At 46.7% G+C, this 21,602-nt stretch overlaps 1 protein-coding gene across 1 annotated transcript in view; it reads left to right on the top strand.

Annotated features, from left to right (window-relative positions):
* CEP164 (centrosomal protein 164) overlaps positions 1-21,602 on the top strand; it is a 123,653-nt gene that overhangs the window by 10,710 nt on the left and 91,341 nt on the right. The window contains exons 3-6 of the mRNA XM_040325466.1: positions 2,718-2,829; positions 5,468-5,675; positions 15,930-16,094; positions 16,770-16,886. Of these exons, the coding sequence (XP_040181400.1) occupies positions 2,718-2,829; positions 5,468-5,675; positions 15,930-16,094; positions 16,770-16,886 (602 nt within the window). The remainder of the gene's footprint in view (positions 1-2,717; positions 2,830-5,467; positions 5,676-15,929; positions 16,095-16,769; positions 16,887-21,602) is intronic.

Here is a 21,602-nt window from a genome sequence, read left to right as displayed (position 1 = left end):
TATATATATATATATATATATATATGTAGGGTGAGTCACTTTCCCTGTATTTTGTAGTCCAAATGGGAGGCTGTATCAGTGGTGGGCTCCCACTCATCCACCGTGAATAGATATCAATAAAGAAGGATACAATCTCCGGATGCAATTTCTTTTACTTCCAAATAGAATTCCATTCAAATCGCATACAATTGTATTGGCGACTGTACAGTTTCAAGCATCCCTGCTCTTCCTCTGACAGCTTGATGAAGAGCAGGAATGCTTGAAACTGTACAGTCGCTAATATAAATGTATGTGATTTGAATGGAATTCTATTTGGAAATAAAATAAATTGCATTTGGAGATTGTAGCTTCATTATTGAGATATAATATAACATTTGAAAACTGAGACACACAGGTAATTATATAGAAAAATACATATATGGGAGTGGTTTTATTTGCCAGATCCTAAGATTTACAATCCCTGCCATGCAGCACAGACAGCACTTTTTTTCTGTTGCAGTTAGGTAGTAAAACTGGACCACCTTGCTGGACCCAGTCTGTGATTGGTCAATCGGCAAACAGTAGCAGCAACTCCTTCATCTAGTCACTCAGCTATCTGTCTTTCAGTGTGCTCTTCTGCGTGTAGCTCACCTGATTGTCTCCTAATGCTGCCCCTCCTTCCAGTCTGAGCACTGCTTTACGTGGGATAGCTGGATGCTGATATTGAGTCATTTATACATTCGTTTAGCATTTTAAAATAAAAGCAGTATTAAATCCAAAAGCTTCTGATGTGATGGCTGTGTTAGTTTTCTTTTTTAGGCTTTCTTTCCTTATTTTCACCTGGTGATTCAACCAGTAAGTCTGTTGTTTTTCAAAAGATCAAGCTCTCTTGCAGATTGTATCAGTTACAGGTTGAGGCCTTTACCACTCACAGGGGCAATTACAATGATCAGCTTGTATTTATTTATGTAAACCTTTATCCCAATAGAAAAAAAAGTTGCTATAACTGATTATAAAGTGTTAGCTGGAGTTTGGCTTAAATGTGTCTGTGTATTTAAATCTGCTAGACATCTCACACTCCCCTCCCCCAGAGTGACAGTGCTGCTGTCCCAAGGTGTCCCCTTTCTCCTTCATCCAGAGTGGGGGAACTCTAATACAGGAGGTATGATATTGGTCAGATCACCAGGTGAAAACAGACTGAGAAAACCTAAATAAAAAAAATAAAAATAAAAAATCCACATGTAATGATTGTTAAGCTGTAATATATACATTTTTTGTGATTTGGGTTTATCCTCACAGTATTTTTTAGTTAAATGAGAAAGAGTTATAACTTCTGTCATTTATTTACTGGGGGACTTGTCTCCCTTTGACCATCTCCATTACATGGAGGATGATGGGATTAGTAGTCTGTGGTACAAAGATAAGATTGTTTTGCTTTCAGCACAGCTCAGAGAAATGGACAAGGACACTGCATTTCTGACAGGATCAGCTTTTTTTTTTCTTTACTTGGTGAAAGTGCTCTTAGCCTGAAAATATTTATTTTTTTAGGTTTAGTTACTCTTTAACTGCTTGCCGCCTGCCGCACGCACATATACGTCTGCAGCATGGCACGGCCAGGCAGAAGGACATACCTGTATGTCCCCTTCAAGAAAAGATTGTTGCGCGCGCGATCTCCGTGAGCAATCGTCTCACGGAGAGATAGAACGGGGAGATGTTAGTGTAAACACAACATCTCCCCATTCTGCCTAGTGACACTGTCGCTGATTGTATTCCCTGTCATCGGGAACACGATCAGTGATGTGTCACAGCAAGCCACGACCCCCTACAGTAAGAATCACTCCTTAGGGAACACTTAACCCCTACAGCGCCACCTAGTGGTTAACCTCTTCACTGCCAGTGTAATTTTCACAGTAAACAGTGCATTTTTATAGCACTAATCGCTGGTCAGTTACAATGGTACCAAACATGTGTCTGATGTGTCCACTATAATGTCGCAGTCACGATAAAAATTGCAGATCGCCGCCATTACTAGTAAAAAAAAACTATTAATAAAAATGCTATAAAACTATCCCCTATTTTGAAGACGCTATAACTTTTGCGCAAAACAATCAATAAACGCTTATTGCGATTTTTTGTTTTTTACCAAAAATATGTAGAAGAATAGGCATCGGCCTAAACTGAGGAAAAAAATGTTTTTTTATATCTTTTTTGGGGATATTTATTATCACAAAAAGTAAAAAATATTGTATTTTTTTCAAAATGTTTGCTCTATTTTTGTTTATAGCGCAAAAAATAAAAACCGCAGAGGTGATCAAATGCCACCAAAATAAAACTCCATTTGTGGGGAAAAAAGGACATCAATTTTGTTTGGGAGCCACGTTGCACGACCGCGCAATTGTCAGTTAAAGCGACGCAGTGCCGAATCGCAAAAAGTGGCCTGGTCCTTTAGCTACAAAATGGTTCGGGGCTTAAGTGGTTAAAGCTTGCATTCTACAACTGTGATGTGAAGGACTGGGCAGACGTTTGTCTAAACTTTGAGGGGGATTACTTGGGTAGGATTTAATTTCTCCCTTTCAGTACATTTTTTTTATGCCAAATAATTTCTATCCTGCGTAAAATTTTGATAATCGCTGTGTGTTTCATCATTCAGAATTGTTTTATACAGGACAGCTAATATCAGCCTATTTGGTGACACTTTTCTTTACAGTTTAATATTGTTGTCTTCCTCTATTCTCCAGAAATTCAAGAATATGCAAGAATGATTGGGATCAATCCAGACACAGAACCCGAGCTTATGTGGTTGGCTCGGGAGGGAATTGTTGCACCCTTGCCAACAGACTGGAAGCCTTGGTAAGGAAACATCTTCAAAAATCCATATTTTTATGGGTCCCATTATAGTAACAAAAAAGGTTTCTCCTGCTCCTGTGTGGTATCAATGGCGATCTCCATCCTGAGATTGATTTCTCTGTGGTCCGCAGCAGCTGACAGCCGGTAGGAAGGAGAGGAGAGGAAGCCAGTAGTGCTGTGGGGACGGGGGGAGGCACATGGGGGGATCGAAGCTGCAGGAAGGGAAGAGGGGTTGGTTTGTGAAGGTGGAGACCCTAGAGCAGGGGTGGGCAATTATTTTTTCGATGGGGCCACATGAGAAACTAAAAATATTTTGGAGGGCCGGGCCAAAAGGCTAAACTCAATACTGCATAAAATCAATTGTATTTCTTTATAAAAAGCAGTAAATATCATTGTTGGAAAACTGGTACGAGTACTTGTTATAGACATGGCACAGGAGGGGGACAGAGGCTGGGGACATGGCACAGTAGGGGGACAGAGGCTGGGGACATGGCACAGGAGGGGGACAGAGGCTGGGGACATGGCACAGGAGGGGGACAGAGGCTGGGGACATGGCACAGGAGGGGGACAGAGGCTGGGGACATGGCACAGGAGGGGGACAGAGGCTGGGGACATGGCACAGGAGGGGGACAGAGGCTGGGGACATGGCACAGGAGGGGGACAGACGCTGGGGACATGACACAGGAGGGGGACAGACGCTGGGGACATGACACAGGAGGGGGACAGACGCTGGGGACATGACACAGGAGGGGGACAGACGCTGGGGACATGGCACAGGAGGGGGACAGACGCTGGGGACATGGCACAGGAGGGGGACAGACGCTGGGGACATGGCACAGGAGGGGGACAGAGGCTGGGGACATGGCACAGGAGGGGGACATAGGCTGGGGACATGGCACAGGAGGGGGACAGAGGCTGGGGACATGGCACAGGAGGGGGACAGCGGCTGGGGACATGGCACAGGAGGGGGACAGAGGCTGGGGACATGGCACAGGAGGGGGACAGAGGCTGGGGACATGGCACAGGAGGGGGACAGACGCTGGGGACATGGCACAGGAGGGGGACAGACGCTGGGGACATGACACAGGAGGGGGACAGACGCTGGGGACATGGCACAGGAGGGGGACAGACGCTGGGGACATGGCACAGGAGGGGGACAGACGCTGGGGACATGGCACAGGAGGGGGACAGACGCTGGGGACATGGCACAGGAGGGGGACAGACGCTGGGGACAGGCAGCCACTGTTTAATCAATAACAATTGATTAAACAGTGGCTGCATGTGATGGCACAGTGGCTGCGTGTGATGGCACAGTGGTTGCGTTTGATGGGCACAGTGGCGACAATTGATGGCACAGTGGCTGCGTGTGATGGGCACAGTGGCAACAATTGATGGCACAGTGACTGCGTGTGTTGGCACAGTGGCTGCATGTGATGGGCACAGTGGCTGCGTTTGATGGGCACAGTGGCTGCGTTTGATGGGCACAGTGGCTGCGTTTGATGGGCACAGTGGCTGCGTTTGATGGGCACAGTGGCTGCGTGTGATTGGCACAGTGGCTGCGTGTGATTGGCACAGTGGCTGCGTGTGATTGGCACAGTGGCTGCGTGTGATTGGCACAGTGGCTGTGTTTGGGAACAGTGGCAACAATTGATTGCACAGTGGCTGCGTGTGATTGGCACAGTGGCTGCGTGTGATGGGCACAGTGGCTGCGTTTGATGGGCACAGTGGCTGCGTTTGATGGGCACAGTGGCTGCGTTTGATGGGCACAGTGGCTGCGTGTGATTGGCACAGTGGCTGCGTGTGATTGGCACAGTGGCTGCGTTTGATGGGCACAGTGGCGACAATTTATGGTGGCACAGTGGCTGCGTGTGTTGGCACAAGTGCCTGCATGTGTTGGCACAAGTGGCTGCGTGTGATGGGCACAGTGACCCCTCCCGGCCCTGCCTACTGTTATCACCGCGGCGGGGAACATTACAGACAGCGTTCGTTTGAACAGCTGTTTTCCCCGCCGCGCATAGACACTCCCCCTTGGACGGATCTGTCCAATCGCGAGCAAGGGGGAGTGTCTATGTGACTCCCCCTTGCTCGCGATTGGACAGATCCGTCCAAGGGGGAGTGTCTATGCGCGGCGGGGAAAACAGCTGTTCAAACGAACGCTGTCTGTAATGTTCCCCGCCGCGGTCATTAACGTGGCAGCGGCGGCGGCGGGGGGGGCCGTATTAAAAGGTCCGCCGGGCCGTATACGGCCGCGGGCCGTAGTTTGCCCAGGTCTGCCCTAGAGAGATGGGGAGGGGGCATGCAATTACTAGGAACCAATCTCTCTGAGGCTTTCCCTGCAGCATCTGAACGCCAGTGGGAGGGAAAGGAGGAGAAGCTGTCTGGCCTGCAGGGGGAGTCACAGGGGGGTCAGTTCCAGTAATTGCACCCACCAATCCTTGCTTCCCTGTGGAACTTATGGGGCCAGGGCCTTGTACAGAAGGGTCGTGCTACCCTCTTATCGGCAGCCCTGTCTAGCACTACATCTAATGTAAGATGTCACTTTTCACATTACCTTTTTTCCTATTACTACCTTTTTTTGTTTTACTATTTACTGCTTTACATCATATGCTTATACTAACCTAGAGTTCCTGATTTTATCCAGCCAGGATGTTACAGGTGACATCTATTATTTCAACTTTGCAACTGGCCAGTCCACATGGGACCATCCCATAGATGAGAATTATAGAGAGCTTGTTGCACAGGAACGAGACAAGCTTCAGGGTCAAGGTGGAGGAAAGAAGAAAGAGAAAAAGAAAAAAAAAGAAAAGAAAAAAGATAAGAAATCAAAGGATATTCCCAAGCCTGTATTGGTAAGTCATGGACTGGCACAGTTACTTATATAAGGCATACATGTGCCTTGCCTTGTCAAAGGCTACCATATTATCTTTATAGTTAATACAAAAATCTGCAGTTTCGAATTTGAGGTGCAATTATCGAGAGAGGTCATTGAAATGCAATTTTTAGTTTTTTTCTTTGTTCTTGATTTAACTTTTATGTTATGGAACATCTAAAAAAACAAATTTTTGCTCTAAATATGCTGAATTTATTCTGCCAGAACTTGGCAGAAATAGTGGGGTGGATTCAAGAAGCAATTGCGCCTGTGTAACCATAGGTTACACAGCGCAATTGCTTACTAGCCTTGGCGTAACGAGTGCTCCTGATTCAGGAACCTCGTTACGCCGACTGCAGCCTAAGATCTGCACGGCATAAGGCTCTTATGCCCGCATATCTTAGGCTGCATTCTTGCGGTGGCCGCTAGGTGGCGTTCCCGTTGTGCTCAGTGTATAGTATGCAAATTGCATACTAACACCGATTCACAACGTTGCGCGAGCCCTGCGTACGCAATTTACGTCGTTTACGTACGGCGCTTCTAATAGCAGGGGCAGCCCATGTTACGTATACCCGTCGTTCCCGCGTCGCGAAATTTGAATTTTACGTAGTTTGCGTAAGTGAATAGTGAATGGCGCTGGACGCCATTCACGTTAATTTTGAAGCAAATGACGTCCTTGCGACGTCATTTGCCGCAATGCACGTTGGGAAACTTTCCCGACGGAGCATGCGGTCTACGCTCGGCACGGGAACGCGTCTAATTTAAATGATTCCCGCCCCCTACGGGATCATTTAAATTGCGTGCTCTTGCGCCGGGCATTTTGCCGGCACGCCCGCGCAATTTACGGAGCTTATGCTCCGTGAATCGAGGGCAGCACAAAAAAATTGCGGGGGCGCAGGGCAAAATCGTTGCCCTGCGCCTCCGTAATAAATGCGCAAATCTCTTTGAATCCGGCCCAGTGCCTCCAACTTGCGTATGTCCATGCGTTTATGTGCGCAAGGCCTTGAACCTAAATGCATTCTACTGGCCGCAGTATTCTTGCCATTGGAGCACCTTTTTTTTACATGCATGTTTACGTGTGTATGCATGCAAAATCTGCTCAACAGCTCCGTTTGGTGTGTTTTTTTTCTTTTGTAAACAGAGATGCATTTACAGAGTTAAGAAAAAAATGAATGCTGAACGCCTGTGAAAGTGAAAGCTGCATTTTTTTTTTTAAGCACCATGTGCTTGAGCTCTAAAAAAAGTGTCTCCTGCTCTGAGCACACCAATTTAGTGGGATCCAGTGCCATCAAGATAGACTACCACCAGGGGCGGACTGACAACTCATGGGGCCCCCAGGCAATAGGAGATTGAGGGGCCCACAGACAATAGATTATGGGGCCACACAGTATACACACACAGACACACAATATACACACACAGTATACATACACACACTGAAAAGGTACTGGAGAGGCGGGGCAGCTATAATCTTGGGATTTTTTTTTTTTTTTAAAACACAGATTTTTACATACTGTCCCTGGTTTTACTGAGGCTGGCAACCCTGTTGGGGCCCCCTAGTGGCATGGGGCCCTCGGGCAGTGCCCGAATGGTCAGTCCGCCCCTGACTACCACTTACTTACCAGTTCACTTCTGGGCGAAGCAGACTCTCAAAGGCTTCCCTGACTCCCTAGGTAACCAATTCCAAAAAGGGTCCCACTTTTAAGGCCACAATGGTTATTGAACGAGATTCTCCACCCCGTTTAATGTTAATATCATATTGAGATTGAACTAAACTTTTCTATTAGATGCTATCCCAATTTGAAAGTATAGTAGTTATTAGGCCAATGATAACCAACAGGACCAGATTCTTACATGAGCTGACACTCTCTTTGAGCTTGGGCTTTCTGTTGGACTACGTTACCAGCTCATCTTGAGTGATTGGTGATAAGATTGCGTTCTCCAGATCACCAGACAATATATTCTGTCTGTCCACCATGATTCCTCTTTTTTCACCCTAAGGGCACATATTGCAGGATACTTGCACACGTTCAGCTTTACATCCTCCAGGAGTATGTATGTATGTATGTATGTATGTATGTATGTGTCTCTATGCTCCTTTCCTAATGATTTCCTACTCCCGTTTTCAGCCTACTTCTCAGTTTGCATAATCTCACTCTTGCTCTTTTTCTGAATGTTCCACTCTCCTGCACTGTGTACCTGTTTCTCCTGCACGTCTTTTCTTTGTTGATACAACTCAATGAACCCTTTGCACACTGCTGTATACACACTTCTAGCAAACTTTTTTTTGCATTAAAAACAAGAATTATTGGTTTGAATATTTTGCAAGGCATTTTTAAGCTGGACAACTAAAGTGAACCCTCTCTGACCAGTCCCTACCATACCAATATAATATTAGATACATGAACATATGTCTATATGGAGTTGGAAGAGACCCAAGATAAATGCTTAAGTCATTTTTTCATCTTTCCACCTATTAAATCTTCTGCCCTTGTTGTTTTAACTTTGGATAGTAAAACATTTTTTTTTTCTGCCAGTAAATACCTCATGCAGCCCACTTTCTGTTTCTTGTCTGATCATAAGCCTAGGCTTATGACATCTTGCACAGCTCTCTCTCTCTCTTATGAGAGTTTGCCAGGAAGGGAGGGGGGATGAGTCATAAGAGGGCCAATGAAATCTGCAGGGCTCAAGAGCTGTGCCTCTGTGTGTCTGTGTAAATCCAGAAAGTGAACAGACAGCAGCTTCAGCAGCCCACAGTTAAAATGGTTGCAGCCAGACTTGGTGGAAGGAGATTTCTGCAGCATATTTGTCAAGTACAGAATCACAGCATATATAAAATAATATGCAAAGTGGTTTGAGGGAAGCTTCAGAAAGGCAAAGATGTTTTTTTCTTTATCGTACATCACGGGACACAGAGAAGCATAGTAATTACTATGTGGGTTATAGAGAGTACCTTCAGGTGTGGACACTGGCACGCCCTTAAGGCAAGAAGTTCCCTCCCCTATATAACCCCTCCCATACCGGGAGTGCCTCAGTTTTTTGCCAGTGTCTAAGGTGTTGGTCACGAGTGAACATGTGCTCCAAGGAGCTCCACTGGAGGGATCCATATTGGATGTAAAAAGCCTCCATGAAATCCGGATCCGTCCAAAGTGCTTCTGAGCCAAAGTGGACGGTACCCGGGCCCCGGTTAAGAAGAACGGGGTTTGGCCTGTAATGCTTCTCTTTGAGAGCTGGATCCTGGTTATTCAGTACTTTGGTCAATTTCCTAATACCAAAAGTTTACTGACAGGGTGCGATATGGGTCCAGGGGTGTGGTGTTCCTGTCCATGGACCCCGGTCCCTGAAGGTCTATAGACGCTGCTCTCCGTGATGGGTGAAGATTGGACTGTCTGTTTTTGCAGAGTCCTGCAGCGTTGGATCAGGTAAGTGAAGGTGCTTCAGGACTTGGTCCTAGGAGTAACCTTCCTTTATTTGAGCCATTATGTTTGCCTAAAGCTATCTGTCTGTGCTTCTCCTATATGGTCCTGTGTGTTGTGGGAAGGAGGGGTATCTCTAGTCAGGTAGTTAGCCCCTCCTGTGCAGGTTAAAGCAAAAAAAGTTGTCCAAAATGTTTGGCTTCACTTGGCTTACCTGGTCCTCACATGGAGCTGTGGTGTTCCATCCTCATGCATGAGCGCGTAGCGTCATGCGCGCGCGACATTGATGTGTCTTAGGCGCACGCGCGCGCACAAATGATTTTTTTGTACGCTGCTTCAGTGCGCACGAATGTGCGCGGCGTGCTCCGTGAGATGCGTGTGACGACATGTGCGCGCGTGCGGCTACGTGTGCGCGCGTAGCCTCGTGGTGCACGCCTAACAGCGGCGCGCGTGTGCGCATGCGCGCAGGGGGTCTATCTCAGCTGTTCTCTATGAGACTTGAGATTACAGGACAGAGCAGGTCAGGTGATTACACCTAGTCCTTATATGCTCCAGTCCACCTAACTGGTTCTGGCTGACGGTGGACACAGAGATCTTGTGCACATACTTTCAGTATTTAGTACTGGTGGTGGACAGTGACATCTGCTTAAGGCGCATAGTGGGCTCTGCACCTTGCCAACCATCAAATAGCAGCGTCAGTGCTGGTCTATAGGTTCGCAAGTAGTTGCAACTATTGTGAGTACCTCAGCTTTATCATGGCTAAAGGCTCAGGGACTAGAAGCAAAAAAGCAAAGGGATCGCCATCTGGCTCAGAGGATCTCGGGCATGCTCCTGCGGCTGCTTCCTCTCCTGAAAAATTGAAGGAGGCCCAGGGTGAACCATCAGGGCTGTCAGATGCCTGTTCTGCCCTTGTCCCACCTGCTCCAGTTTTTGTGACACAGGAGGCTCTGGCCTCAGCTATGGGGGGTCTGGAGCAGAGATTAGCGACCTTGATTGCATCCTCTCTCTCAAGGGAAAAACGCACAAGGTCCCCCTCTCCCTCTGAGGAGTCCCTCGATTTGGGGCATGCATCCTCAGAAGAGGTTGATTTACCCTCTGGAGATCTGGCAGAAGGTCAGCTGGAAGTAGTGGACTCTGAGGATTCCACTTTGGGAGAACCCTTTTCGGCGTCGTAATCCGAAAAATTGTTGGTCCAGTCCCTCACTGAGATGGTCTGTTCGGCCTTCAAGTTGCCACTTTCAGAGCCAGCTTCAAGTGCAGTCTCATCTGTAGGCTCCTTAAAAGCTCCTCAAGCTAATTATTCCTTCCCGGTTCACCCCCTGCTGGAAGGGCTTATCTACAAGGATTGGGAACATCCAGATAGATATTTTCTTCCTCCTAAGAAGTTTTCGGTTTTATACCCCATGGAGGAACAATTCACCAAAAAATGGGGCATCCCCAAGGTTGACGCAGCTGTGTCCTGCGTAAACAAATCTTTGACCTGTCCAGTAGACAACGTTCTGGTATTCAAAGATCCGACAGACAAGAGATTAGAGACTTTATTAAAAACCTCTTTTGCTTCGGCGAGAGGAATAACCCAGCCTGCAATTGCGGCTATTGGGATTTGCCAGGCCTTGAAAGACCAGTTTAAAGTGGTCTTAAAGGAATTGCCGGCACAACAGGCCCAGAATTTGGCTGAGTTTCCCAGAGCATTATGTTTTGCCATAGATGCTATTAAGGACTCCATTCAGCAGTCCTCACGTCTCACTCTCTCGCTAGTTCATATGCGCAGGTTACTCTGGCTGAAGAACTGGTCTGCTGAAGCCCCGTGTAAAAAATTACTGGCGGGGTTTCCCTTTCATGGAGAGCGTTTGTTTGGGGAAGATCTGGATGCTTATATTCAGAAAATTTCCAGTGGCAAAAGTACACTGTTGCCAGTAAAGAAAAGGTTTAGGGGTACCCCCTCCTTTAAGAGATCCTCCTCTCCTATCCCTAGTACTTCCGGTACCAGGCAGTTCCGACGGCCTCTTGGACGATTCAATGCAGGTGGGAAGCCACAGGGCCAGCCTCGGGCTTCCAAAAAGCCTTGGAACCGTAAGCCACAGGCCAGGCCAGCAACTAAGTCAGCATTATGAAGGTTCTCCCCCACTCAGCCGGGTGGGGGGAAGGCTTCAGCTGTTTGCGGAGGCTTGGCTAGACAGGATCCAAGACAGGTGGGTCCTCTCTACGGTCTCCGGGGGCTACAAGCTGGAGTTGAGCGAATTTCCTCCACCGCGCTTCTTAACCTCGAACGTCCCAAAGGACCTCGGCAAAAGAAGGTCCTTGGCATTGGCCTTAGATCATCTGTTATCCCAAGGGGTAATCAGAGAACTGCCAGTGGAAGAACAAGGTTTGGGGTTTTATTCCAATCTCTTCACCGTCCCCAAACCAAATGGGGATGTAAGACCCATCCTGGACCTCAAGGCCTTAAACAAGTTCCTAAAGGTCCAATCATTCCGGATGGAATCGATCAGGTCAGTGGTGGCCTCCCTGCAAGGAGGGGAACTACTAGCGTCCATCGATATAAAGGACGCATACTTGCACGTTCCTATCTTTCTCGACCATCAGAAGCTGCTTCGCTTCGCGGTAAATCAGCGCCACTTCCAGTTCGTGGCCTTACCTTTTGGTCTGGCCACCGCTCCTCGTGTTTTCACGAAAGTATTGGCTCCACTGTTAGCCTATCTAAGGTCTCAAGGCATATCCATAGTAGCCTATCTAGACGACCTATTGGTAGTAGACCGGTCAGTGGCCGATCTAAACTCAGCGGTACACAGAACCGTAAAATTTCTGGAATCCATGGGTTGGGTTCTCAACCTGGACAAGTCAGCCTTAATGCCTGTGCAAAGGCTCGAATATTTGGGTCTACTCATAGACACAAAGCTAAAAAGGGTCTTCCTGCCCCAAAGGAAGTTCGAGGCTTTAAGAGAACTAGTTCAACTAGTCAAAGCAAAGCGTCAGCCTCCCATTCGCCTCTGTATGAGGTTACTGGGAAAGATGGTAGCCTCGTTCGAGGCCATTTGCGCAGTTCCACTCAAGGGAACTTCAACATGCCATTCTGTCCGCTTGGAACAAAAAGGTTCAAGCCTTGGATCTCCCTATGTCTCTCTCCTGGTCAGTCCGGCAGAGCCTTTGTTGGTGGCTGGTTCCCCGGAACCTGCTAAAGGGGAAGTCCTTTGTTCCCGTGACATGGCAGGTTGTGACCACGGACGCCAGTCTGCTAGGCTGGGGTGCAGTCCTGGGAGGTTTGTCTCTCCAGGGGAAATGGTCAGCCTCCGAGAGGTCTCTACCCATAAATCTGCTGGAAATTCGAGCAGTCTATCTAGCCCTGTCAGCTTGGTCAGACAGGTTGAAGGGTCTTCCGGTCAGGGTTCAATCAGACAATGTCACTGCCGTGGCATACATAAATCACCAGGGGGGCACAAGAAGTCGTGCAGCCCAAAGAGAGGTGAATCGAATCCTGACCTGGGCAGAGAAATATGTCCCATGCATATCTGCAGTGTTCATTCCGGGAATAGACAATTGGCGAGCAGACTATCTAAGCCGCCAACAGGTGCTTCCAGGGGAATGGACTCTTCACCCCGACATCTTCCAGAGCATTTGTCAGAGGTGGGGAACACCAGATGTCGATCTCTTTGCATCGAGGTTCAATGCAAGGGTGGGCAACTTTCTGTCCCGGACAAGGGATCCACTTGCTTACGGCACGGATGCACTGGTGTTCCCATGGGACCAGTTCTCCCTAATGTATGCGTTTCCTCCGCTGCAATTATTACCCCGTCTTCTTCGCAGGGTAAAGTCGGAAGGAAGACCAGTGATTCTGGTGGCTCCAGCGTGGCCCAGAAGGGCCTGGTTCGCGGACATTGTAAGGATGTCCGTGGGGCAACCGTGGTCCCTTCCGCTTCGGCCGGACCTATTGTCCCAGGGGCCAATATTCCATCCTTCCTTACCGTCTCTCAATTTGACGGTTTGGCTATTGAGTCCCATATCTTAAAGAAAAGGGGTCTCTCTAATGCGGTGGCATCTACTTTGATTAATGCCAGAAAACCGGCATCCAGACTTATCTATTACCGAGTTTGGAAATCTTATGTGGCCTGGTGCGAGACCAGGGGTTGGCATCCCCGGAGGTATCTCATTGGCAGAATTCTGGAGTTTCTGCAGTTAGGGGCAGACATGAAGTTGGCCCTAAGCACCATTAAGGGCCAGATCTCGGCCTTATCGATTTTTTCCAAAGGCCACTAGCTACACATTCCCTGATCAAAACCTTTTTGCAAGGTGTGATCCGGCTTAGTCCATCAGTCAAGATTCCCTTGTGTCCATGGGATCTGAATCTGGTCCTTTCTGTCTTACAGAAACAACCATTTGAGCCCTTGGCTCATATTCCTTTGGTCCTTCTGACCAGGAAGGTGATATTTTTGGTAGCCATAACCTCCGCCAGGAGGGTTTCGGAGTTGGCGGCCTTGTCTTGTAAGGAACCGTACCTTATATTCCATAAGGATAGAGTGGTCCTACGGCCCCACCCGGCTTTCCTACCTAAAGTTGTTTCAAAATTTCATTTGAATCAGGATCTTGTTCTCCCGTCTTTTTTCTCAGAACCTAGTTCTGCAAGGGAGAAGTCTTTACATACGCTAGACGTATTAAGAGCAGTTAAGATCTATCTTAAGGCTACTGCTCAGGTCCGGAAAACTGATACATTGTTTATCCTGCCAGAAGGTCCCAGATGTGGGCAGGCAGCGTCGAAGTCCACTATCTCCAAATGGATTTGACAGGTCATTACTCAAGCCTATGGCTTGAGGGGAAAGGTTCCCCCGTTTAAGGTTAAAGCACATTCCACTAGAGCGGTGGGTACTTCCTGGGCAGTGCATCATCAAGCCTCCATGGCTCAAGTCTGCAAGGCCGCGACATGGTCGTCTGTCCATACTTTCACTAAGTTTTATCAATTGGACATAAGAAAGAATGAGGAGAGCGCCTTTGGGCGCAGTGTGCTGCAGGCTGCAGTTTGATTCCTCATGTCTGATGCCGCCCGGCTTATTTCTTGGGGTCTCCCTCCCCTCATAACATTGCTTTAGGACGTCCCACATAGTAATTACTATGCTTCTCTGTGTCCCGTGATGTACGATAAAGAAAATAGGATTTTTATAACAGCTTGCCTGTAAAATCCTTTTCTTGAAGTACATCACGGGACACAGAGCACCCGCCCCTCTTTTTGGGGTATTTGGGACACTTATTGCTTGCTACAAAACTGAGGCACTCCCGGTATGGGAGGGGTTATATAGGGGAGGGAACTTCTTGCCTTAAGGGCGTGCCAGTGTCCACACCTGAAGGTACTCTCTATAACCCACATAGTAATTACTATGCTTCTCTGTGTCCCGTGATGTACTTCAAGAAAAGGATTTTACAGGTAAGCTGTTATAAAAATCCTATTATTACAAATTTTGTGAGCAGACTGCAGTTCCACTTTAAGGGTCTCTGCTCAGGCTGTCAAGGTTCGATGAGTTGGATGCCACTAACTAGTGAGGGTGCAGGCTGAGGAGAGGTTCGTCCAAACCCAAAGCATACTGCAGAAATAGGAAGAGATGGCCCAGCCACCACACACCTTACCTGGCCCAAGTGGTTAGCAGGTAAAAGCAGTCTTAGCTCGATTCATTCAGACTACGAATCAAACATGTTTCACACTGCCCCCGGGGCTTAATCATGGAGTCATGGTCTAGCTGAATCAAGCTGAGGCTGCGTTTACCTCCTAGCCACTTGGGCCCAGCGAGGTGTGCAGCAGCTGGGCTTTCCTTTCCTATTTCTGCAGTATAGTTGGAAGAGCGCTATGGAACCATATCTGACCATTGACAGGAGAACTGAAAAAGTCTGTGGCCCAGATTCTCAAAGGCGTTACGACGGCGCAACACCATTTGCGCCGTCGTAACTCCTCATCTGGCCCCGTGTATCTATGCGACTGATTCTTAGAATCAGTTACGCATAGATACCCATTAGATCTGACAGGCGTAAGGCTCTTACGCTGTCAGATCTTAAAAGCAATTTTTTTTCCCGCCGCTAGGTGTCGCATCGTTGTTTTCCCCGTCGTCTATGCAAATGAGGTAATTACACGAGATTCCCGAACATACGCGATGTCGACGCTGAGAATTTACATTGTTTCCGTAGCGTACGCGACGCGTAAGGTTGCCCCTGCTATTAGGAGGGGCAACCAATGTTAAGTATGGCCGTCGTTCCCGCGTCAAATTTAAAAAAAAATTAAGTTGTTTGCGTAAAACGTCCGTGAATGGCGCTGGGCGCGCCTAATTTAAATGGTGCCCGCCCCATTTGAATTGGGCGGGCTTGCGCCGAGCGATTTAACGATACACCGCCGCAAGTTTACAGGTAAGTGTTCTGAGAATCAGGCTGTAAACCTGTAAACCTGCGGCGGTGTAACGTAAATCACATACGTTGCGCTGCCCAGGAGCAACGTAAATGTATGAGAATCTGGGCCTGTGTTTATAGCTAAACAATACGTGCGCACACGCACACACACACACTGCTAAACAGTATGCCCAATTAACCATGAATTCCAACAGAGGGTCTTATCCTTTCCCTCCACATCCAAGCTGGGCATATACTTTAAAGGAAATTTGTTATGGGGAAAACATGAGGGCTGCCAGTACTCAACTTTTTCTGAAAATGGTTGTTATCTGCCTGATTCTGGGTTTATTAATTATTTAGATCACTGACACTTAGTTTTTAGTGTAATTTTATGTAGGTATGCATGATTTACAGTTTCTTACCAGTAGTTAATATATGTTGCTTATTTTTTTTGACAGTCTCTTGGATCTCCACTTGGACCTGTGCAAGGACCAATGGGAGGACTAGCTCCTCTTCGGGCAATGGGTGATTCGCTTGGAAGCTCTGGAGGAATGCGAGGATCGCAGGGTAGCAGTATAGGAAGCTCTGGCGGATTTGACAATCTTTTAGGTGGAACATCTGGTGTAAGTAACAGAACTTTTTACACAGGTACTGACTTGTCCCATCAATTGCTTCATTATTAAACTCATCATTTGTGGACCATACTTTAGACTTTTTTGTTGCTGTGTTTTTTCTAAATTATTTAGTTTAGCTGTATACTACTTTCTGAAGTACATAACACTTTTCTAACACAATTTGCAATTTTAATATGCCGTAATAATAATAATTTATTTTCAGTTTTGGTGGAGGGAGACCATATTTGATCTCCTGCTTGATTTTTATTGTTGGCTTAGAGTTTGGCCCCCTATTAGCTTCTTTGTTTTAAACTTTACTTAATAAAACATTTAAAAGTAAACTTTCTGCCAAAGACCAGACATTACAAAATGCCCGGCCATCAATAGGAGTATGCCCCTGCCACAGGAATGAACGGGGGAGCAGTAGATGGAGGGCCTAGTTTAGATTGTTTTTAAATAGGTAGGACCGCACAATGAGGGATCTCTTTAGCAGGGCTTGTAGTATTTAACCTTGTGGAATACACTGTGGAGAGTCTAATGACAATTTTACTAGAAGTGAAATTCTTCTTTAATCACTCATGTAAATCTTAGATGTACAGTGTTTGCAGTGCACTCTTTCTTAAAGGAGGAAAAGTGCCGTATTTTTATTATTGTTATATATTAATCTTTGCTACATACCACTAGAAAACAACATCATACCTCAAGACAACCACAGCAAGACTCTCAGAGGAAAGAGCAAGTCTTACTCTACCTGGTTTGGCAGAGGAAGATGAAAATGGTGACCAAGAAAGTGAAGATCAGGTAAGCAGGAGCCATGGTAATATATTAATAGAGAAAAGGATTTGGTAGACGCACATTCGAGGCCTTGGCCAATTCTGAGATTTGTGTGTGTGTTTCTGTAACTTTAAGGAGGATGTGGTTACCTCTAGGTAAACAATTTGTTAATTGATACGCTAATTATAAATACTGGGTACAGGTGGTCCCCTACTTACAAACACATGACTTACAAATGACTCCTACTTACAAATGGAAGGAGACAGCAGGAAGTGAGAGGAAATCTACCCCTAGGAAGGGAAATTCTCTCCTGTAAGAGTTAATATGGGAAAATGGCGTCTCCACTGAAGCTTTATCACCAATCCTAATAAACCCAAAATATTCAAATTCCAATTGTCATTGGCACAGAAAGCAAGGTGAAATCTTCTGAACAGGGGCACAGACGATCGCCGCCGGGCACCCGCGATCGCTCGTTACAGAGCGGGGAACGGGAGCTGTGTGTGTAAACACACAGCTCCCGGTCCTGTCAGGGGGGGAAACGCTGATCCTCTGTTCATACAATGTATGAGCAGAAGATCAGTGTTTCCCCTAGTGAGGCCACCCCCCCCCCCCACAGTAAGAACACACCCAGGGAACATACTTAACCCCTTCCCCGCCCCCTAGTGTTAACCCCTTCACTGCCAGTGGCATTTTTATAGTAATCCAATGCATTTTTATAGCACTGATCGCTATAAAAATACCAATGGTCCCAAAAATGTGTCAAAAGTGTCCGAAGTGTCCGCCATAATGTCACAGTACCGAAAAAAAATCGCTGATCGCCGCCATTACTAGTAAAAAAAATATATTAATAAAAATACCCCCTATTTTGTAAACGCTATAACTTTTGCGCAAACCAATCAATAAACGCTTATTGCGATTTTTTTTTTACGAAAAAATATGTAGAAAAAAAATGTTTTTTTTATATATTTTTGGGGGATATTTATTACAGCAAAAAGTAAAAAATATTCATTTTTTTCAAAATTGTCGCTCTATTTTTGTTTATAGCGCAAAAAATAAAAACCGCAGAGGTGATCAAATACCACCAAAAGAAAGCTCTATTTGTGGGAAAAAAAGGACGCCAATTTTGTTTGGGAGCCACGTCGCACGACCGCGCAATTGTCAGTTAAAGCGACGCAGTCCCGAATCGCAAAAAGTGCTCTGGTCTTTGGGCAGCAATATGGTCCGGGGGTTAAGTGGTTAAAAATAGTTTTTTTTTTTGGCTGGAGCTACACTTAAAATTTACAGTACCCGTTTCAACTTACAAACAGATTCCACTTAAGAACAAACCTACAGTCCCTATCTTGTTTGTAACCCGGGGACTGCCTGTACTCGGATAAAAGATGTGTAGCACTAACCCTGAAGAAGCTGCTGAGAATTTACCCGATCTCCCTCTGTAGTACAGTGGCTGCCAGTTACACAAGCGATAGTCCATTCACCCCAACTCCATTAAACAGTCTAGGGGTGTCTTTTTAGTTTTTTTTGCTGAAGAAATTTAAACAGGAGGAGAAAAAGGGGCATGAGATACTCCAAAACACTTAAGAGCAGTTAGCAGAGGATGCTCTTCTCATGGTAAGGGTAGCACAGTGTAGCTCTCGCAGCTGGGAACCATAATACTGCATACTTCAGAATAGGTAAAGTCCCATAGCTGGGGACAAGGAGGCAACTCCTGAATAGTTAATGTCTCATAGCTGGGGACCATGAGGAATGTCTTTCTGGTAACACTATTTCAGGGAGTAATTCAGGGTCTCTACTAACAAATCCTAGAGCAGCCACCTCCTCAGTCTCGGTTCCTTGGCAGAGAAATCCAGCATTCAGTCCAGGGGTGCTTCAGGTGCAAACAGCTCCCTGAACCCCATAGATCCATCCCTGATGGGGAAAAGACAGCCTGCCGGGCAGTGAAGCCTGGTTCCCTACTGCACATGTGCGAGTAGCGCCGTGCCTTCCCAGTGATCCCCGCTGTCTCCTGGGACCAGTGTGTTTCCCAGAAGGCAGCAGGGGGGGGTGGGAAGTGGAGTGACTCCCGTGGGAGTCTCTCCCCGGAAGTGGGGGCAAATACCTGTATTATACAGGTATATGCACCCCCCTCCCCCTGAAAGGTGCCAAATGTGACACCGGATGGGGGGAGGATTCCTAAAAGCGGAAGTTCCGCTTTTGGGTAGAACTCCGCTTAAACCTAAATGTTAGAAACTGTTTATGATTAGATTCTCTGTACTGGCTAGGTGAAGCGATCGCTGATGTATTTGATCCCCTGCTAGTTTTATATGTTTGCTCGATAAATCAACTTGGATATAATCAGCCTGCCCATAAATGGTTTGAATGTCAGTAGGGATTCGAACCATCTGTGGCCAGCTTAAAGTGGAGGTTCACCCAAAAAATAAATTTTTAACATTAGATTCAGGCTATTTAAGGGGAGCAGAAACGGATATTTTTTTTAAAATCAATGCAGTACTTACCGTTTTCGAGATAGATGTTCTCCCACCGCTTTTGGGTATGGTCTGCGGCACTGGGCGTTCCTATTTGATTGACAGCCTTCCGACCGTCGCATACAGTGCGTCACGAGTTTCCGAAAGTAGCCGAACGTCGGTGCGCAACTGGTGACGCGCTGTATGCGACCGTCGGAAGGCTGTCAATCAAATAGGAACGCCCAGTCCCGAAGATCATACCCGGAAGCGGCGGGAGAACATCTATCTCGAAAACGGTAAGTACGGCATTGATTTTAAAAAAAATACCCGTTTCTGCTCCCCTTAATTAGCCTCAAACTAATGTTAAAAAAAATTTTCGGGTGAACTCCCGCTTTTAGCATTCGGTACAATAGAGAGGAACAAAGAATGGGTTTCTATATAGCATCATCTTCTTTTCCACTACTGGGTGGAACATCGCCTCTAGGTAGGTAGACTCTATTGTTTCTTTGTACTTTCTTCCTCTGTCTCCATTCAAATGCTAAAACATCAATTTTATTTGCTGGTTTCCTAGGAATGTGGATTATCCAGCACCATTTTATTTTCTCTTTATTTTTATGATATTTTTGTATACATTTATTTATTTATTTATTTTGGAACTCAATATGCATCTGGCCATCTAATGTTTTGGATATGTCTAGACAGTTTTTTCCATTATTTAATTTTATTTTTAGTTTGGACATTTTCCATGTTTTACCCATATATATAACAGCCCTTTTAGTTTCCAAGGATATTTCTTCTAACTGTACACTCTTCTAAGCATAACAAAAGTCTCTTTTGATTTGATGATACATCTATATTCCTTAGTACCCTGCAGTGCTGGGTACTAGTACCAAGGAGCTGAATTCTAGTGGCATAGGTGACATTTAATATACAATACAACATGTACAATATGTGAAAGTCGCATGAAATAAATTAAAACTTAAAAACTGTGATCACTTCAAATATACTATACTTTCCCCTCTAAACATCCTGTGCTTAATTATGTATCAGCTGTTCCCAGTGCTGAAAGTAAATTAATAATCGATGTAAAACCAGATTGACGTTTTTTTTCACAATAAAATGCTATTTCTTTATCGTACATCACGGGACACAGAGCGGCATATTCATTACTAGTGGGTTATATGGAGTACCTTCAGGTGATGGACACTGGCAATCTCAAACAGGAAGTGCCCCTCCCTATATAACCCCCTCCCATAGGAGGAGTACCCCAGTTTTTTTGTCAGTGTCTTAGGTGTTGGTGCACGTTGAGGCTGTGCCTGTAGTAGTCCTTGGGACCAGGGCCAGCTGACCGGATCCGTCCAAGGTGCTTCATAGCCAAAGTGGACGGTACCCGGGCCCCAATTCGTGGATGGGGTTTTGCCTATAATGCCTCTCCTTGGAGGGCTGGACCCTGGGTTCCAGGTCTGGTTTCTAACCTAGAGAATACCTGTTGCCAGTGGTGCTGTATAGGTCCAGGTTGTGGTGTTCTTTTAAGACCCCAGTCCCTGAAGGTCTATGACCATACCCACGGTGAAGGGTGAAGATTGGGCCTCTTGCAGAGCAATACCCTGCGGCGTGGAAAGGTAAGCAGGGGGCCTACGGAACTTGGTTTGTCAGTAGGCTTCCTACAGGGGATTCTTGGGCAGCCTATTTATGCCTCTGTGCATGGGCAAAGGAGAACCACAAAGTTTTCAAACGGGATGGCTCAAAACACCCAGGTATAGTTCCCCTGGCTGGGCTAGTAGGCTGCTGCTGCTTCTGTCACAAGGAGGGCCTTTTTTTGGGCAGGGTGTTCCACAGAGAAGGAACCATACCATTAGGGAGACAGTTTAAAGCTTCCCTTTTACCTGTGTCTGCTGCTCCAGCGTCTAAGGTCCTGGTGTCTCCTCTCCACATGGCTTCCTGCTTCCCCTAGCGGCGTTTGACGCGCGCGCGCGCGTGCGCGCGCTTTTACTTATCTGTGCGCGCGCATACGCGGCGGTGCTGCGGGGAGGGGGCGGTTGACGCCGGACGGCTCCTCCCCCCTGCACACAGGGAGGATAAATCCTGGAGGGCTGTTCAGTCTGTAAAGGCTGTGAGGGGACACGGAGCAGCGATGCTGGCTACAGCATAGGAAGGTTTGACAGAGCTTTCTGGCACAGTGACACCCGGTGGCAGTTGTGGAAAGTACACCTTACTAAGGAGCCTCTGGCTTAAAAGTTTGCATTCAAGCCTGTGTACTAAGCAGCGCCTTTGAACACTTAGGGTGCTCACCTAGCCCAGC

The sequence above is a fragment of the Rana temporaria genome, chromosome 10, assembly GCF_905171775.1.
Source record: "Rana temporaria chromosome 10, aRanTem1.1, whole genome shotgun sequence".
NCBI classification, from domain to species: domain Eukaryota; kingdom Metazoa; phylum Chordata; class Amphibia; order Anura; family Ranidae; genus Rana; species Rana temporaria.
The sequence above is the reverse complement of the archived record's forward strand: the minus strand, read 5'-3'. Positions and strand labels throughout refer to the sequence as shown.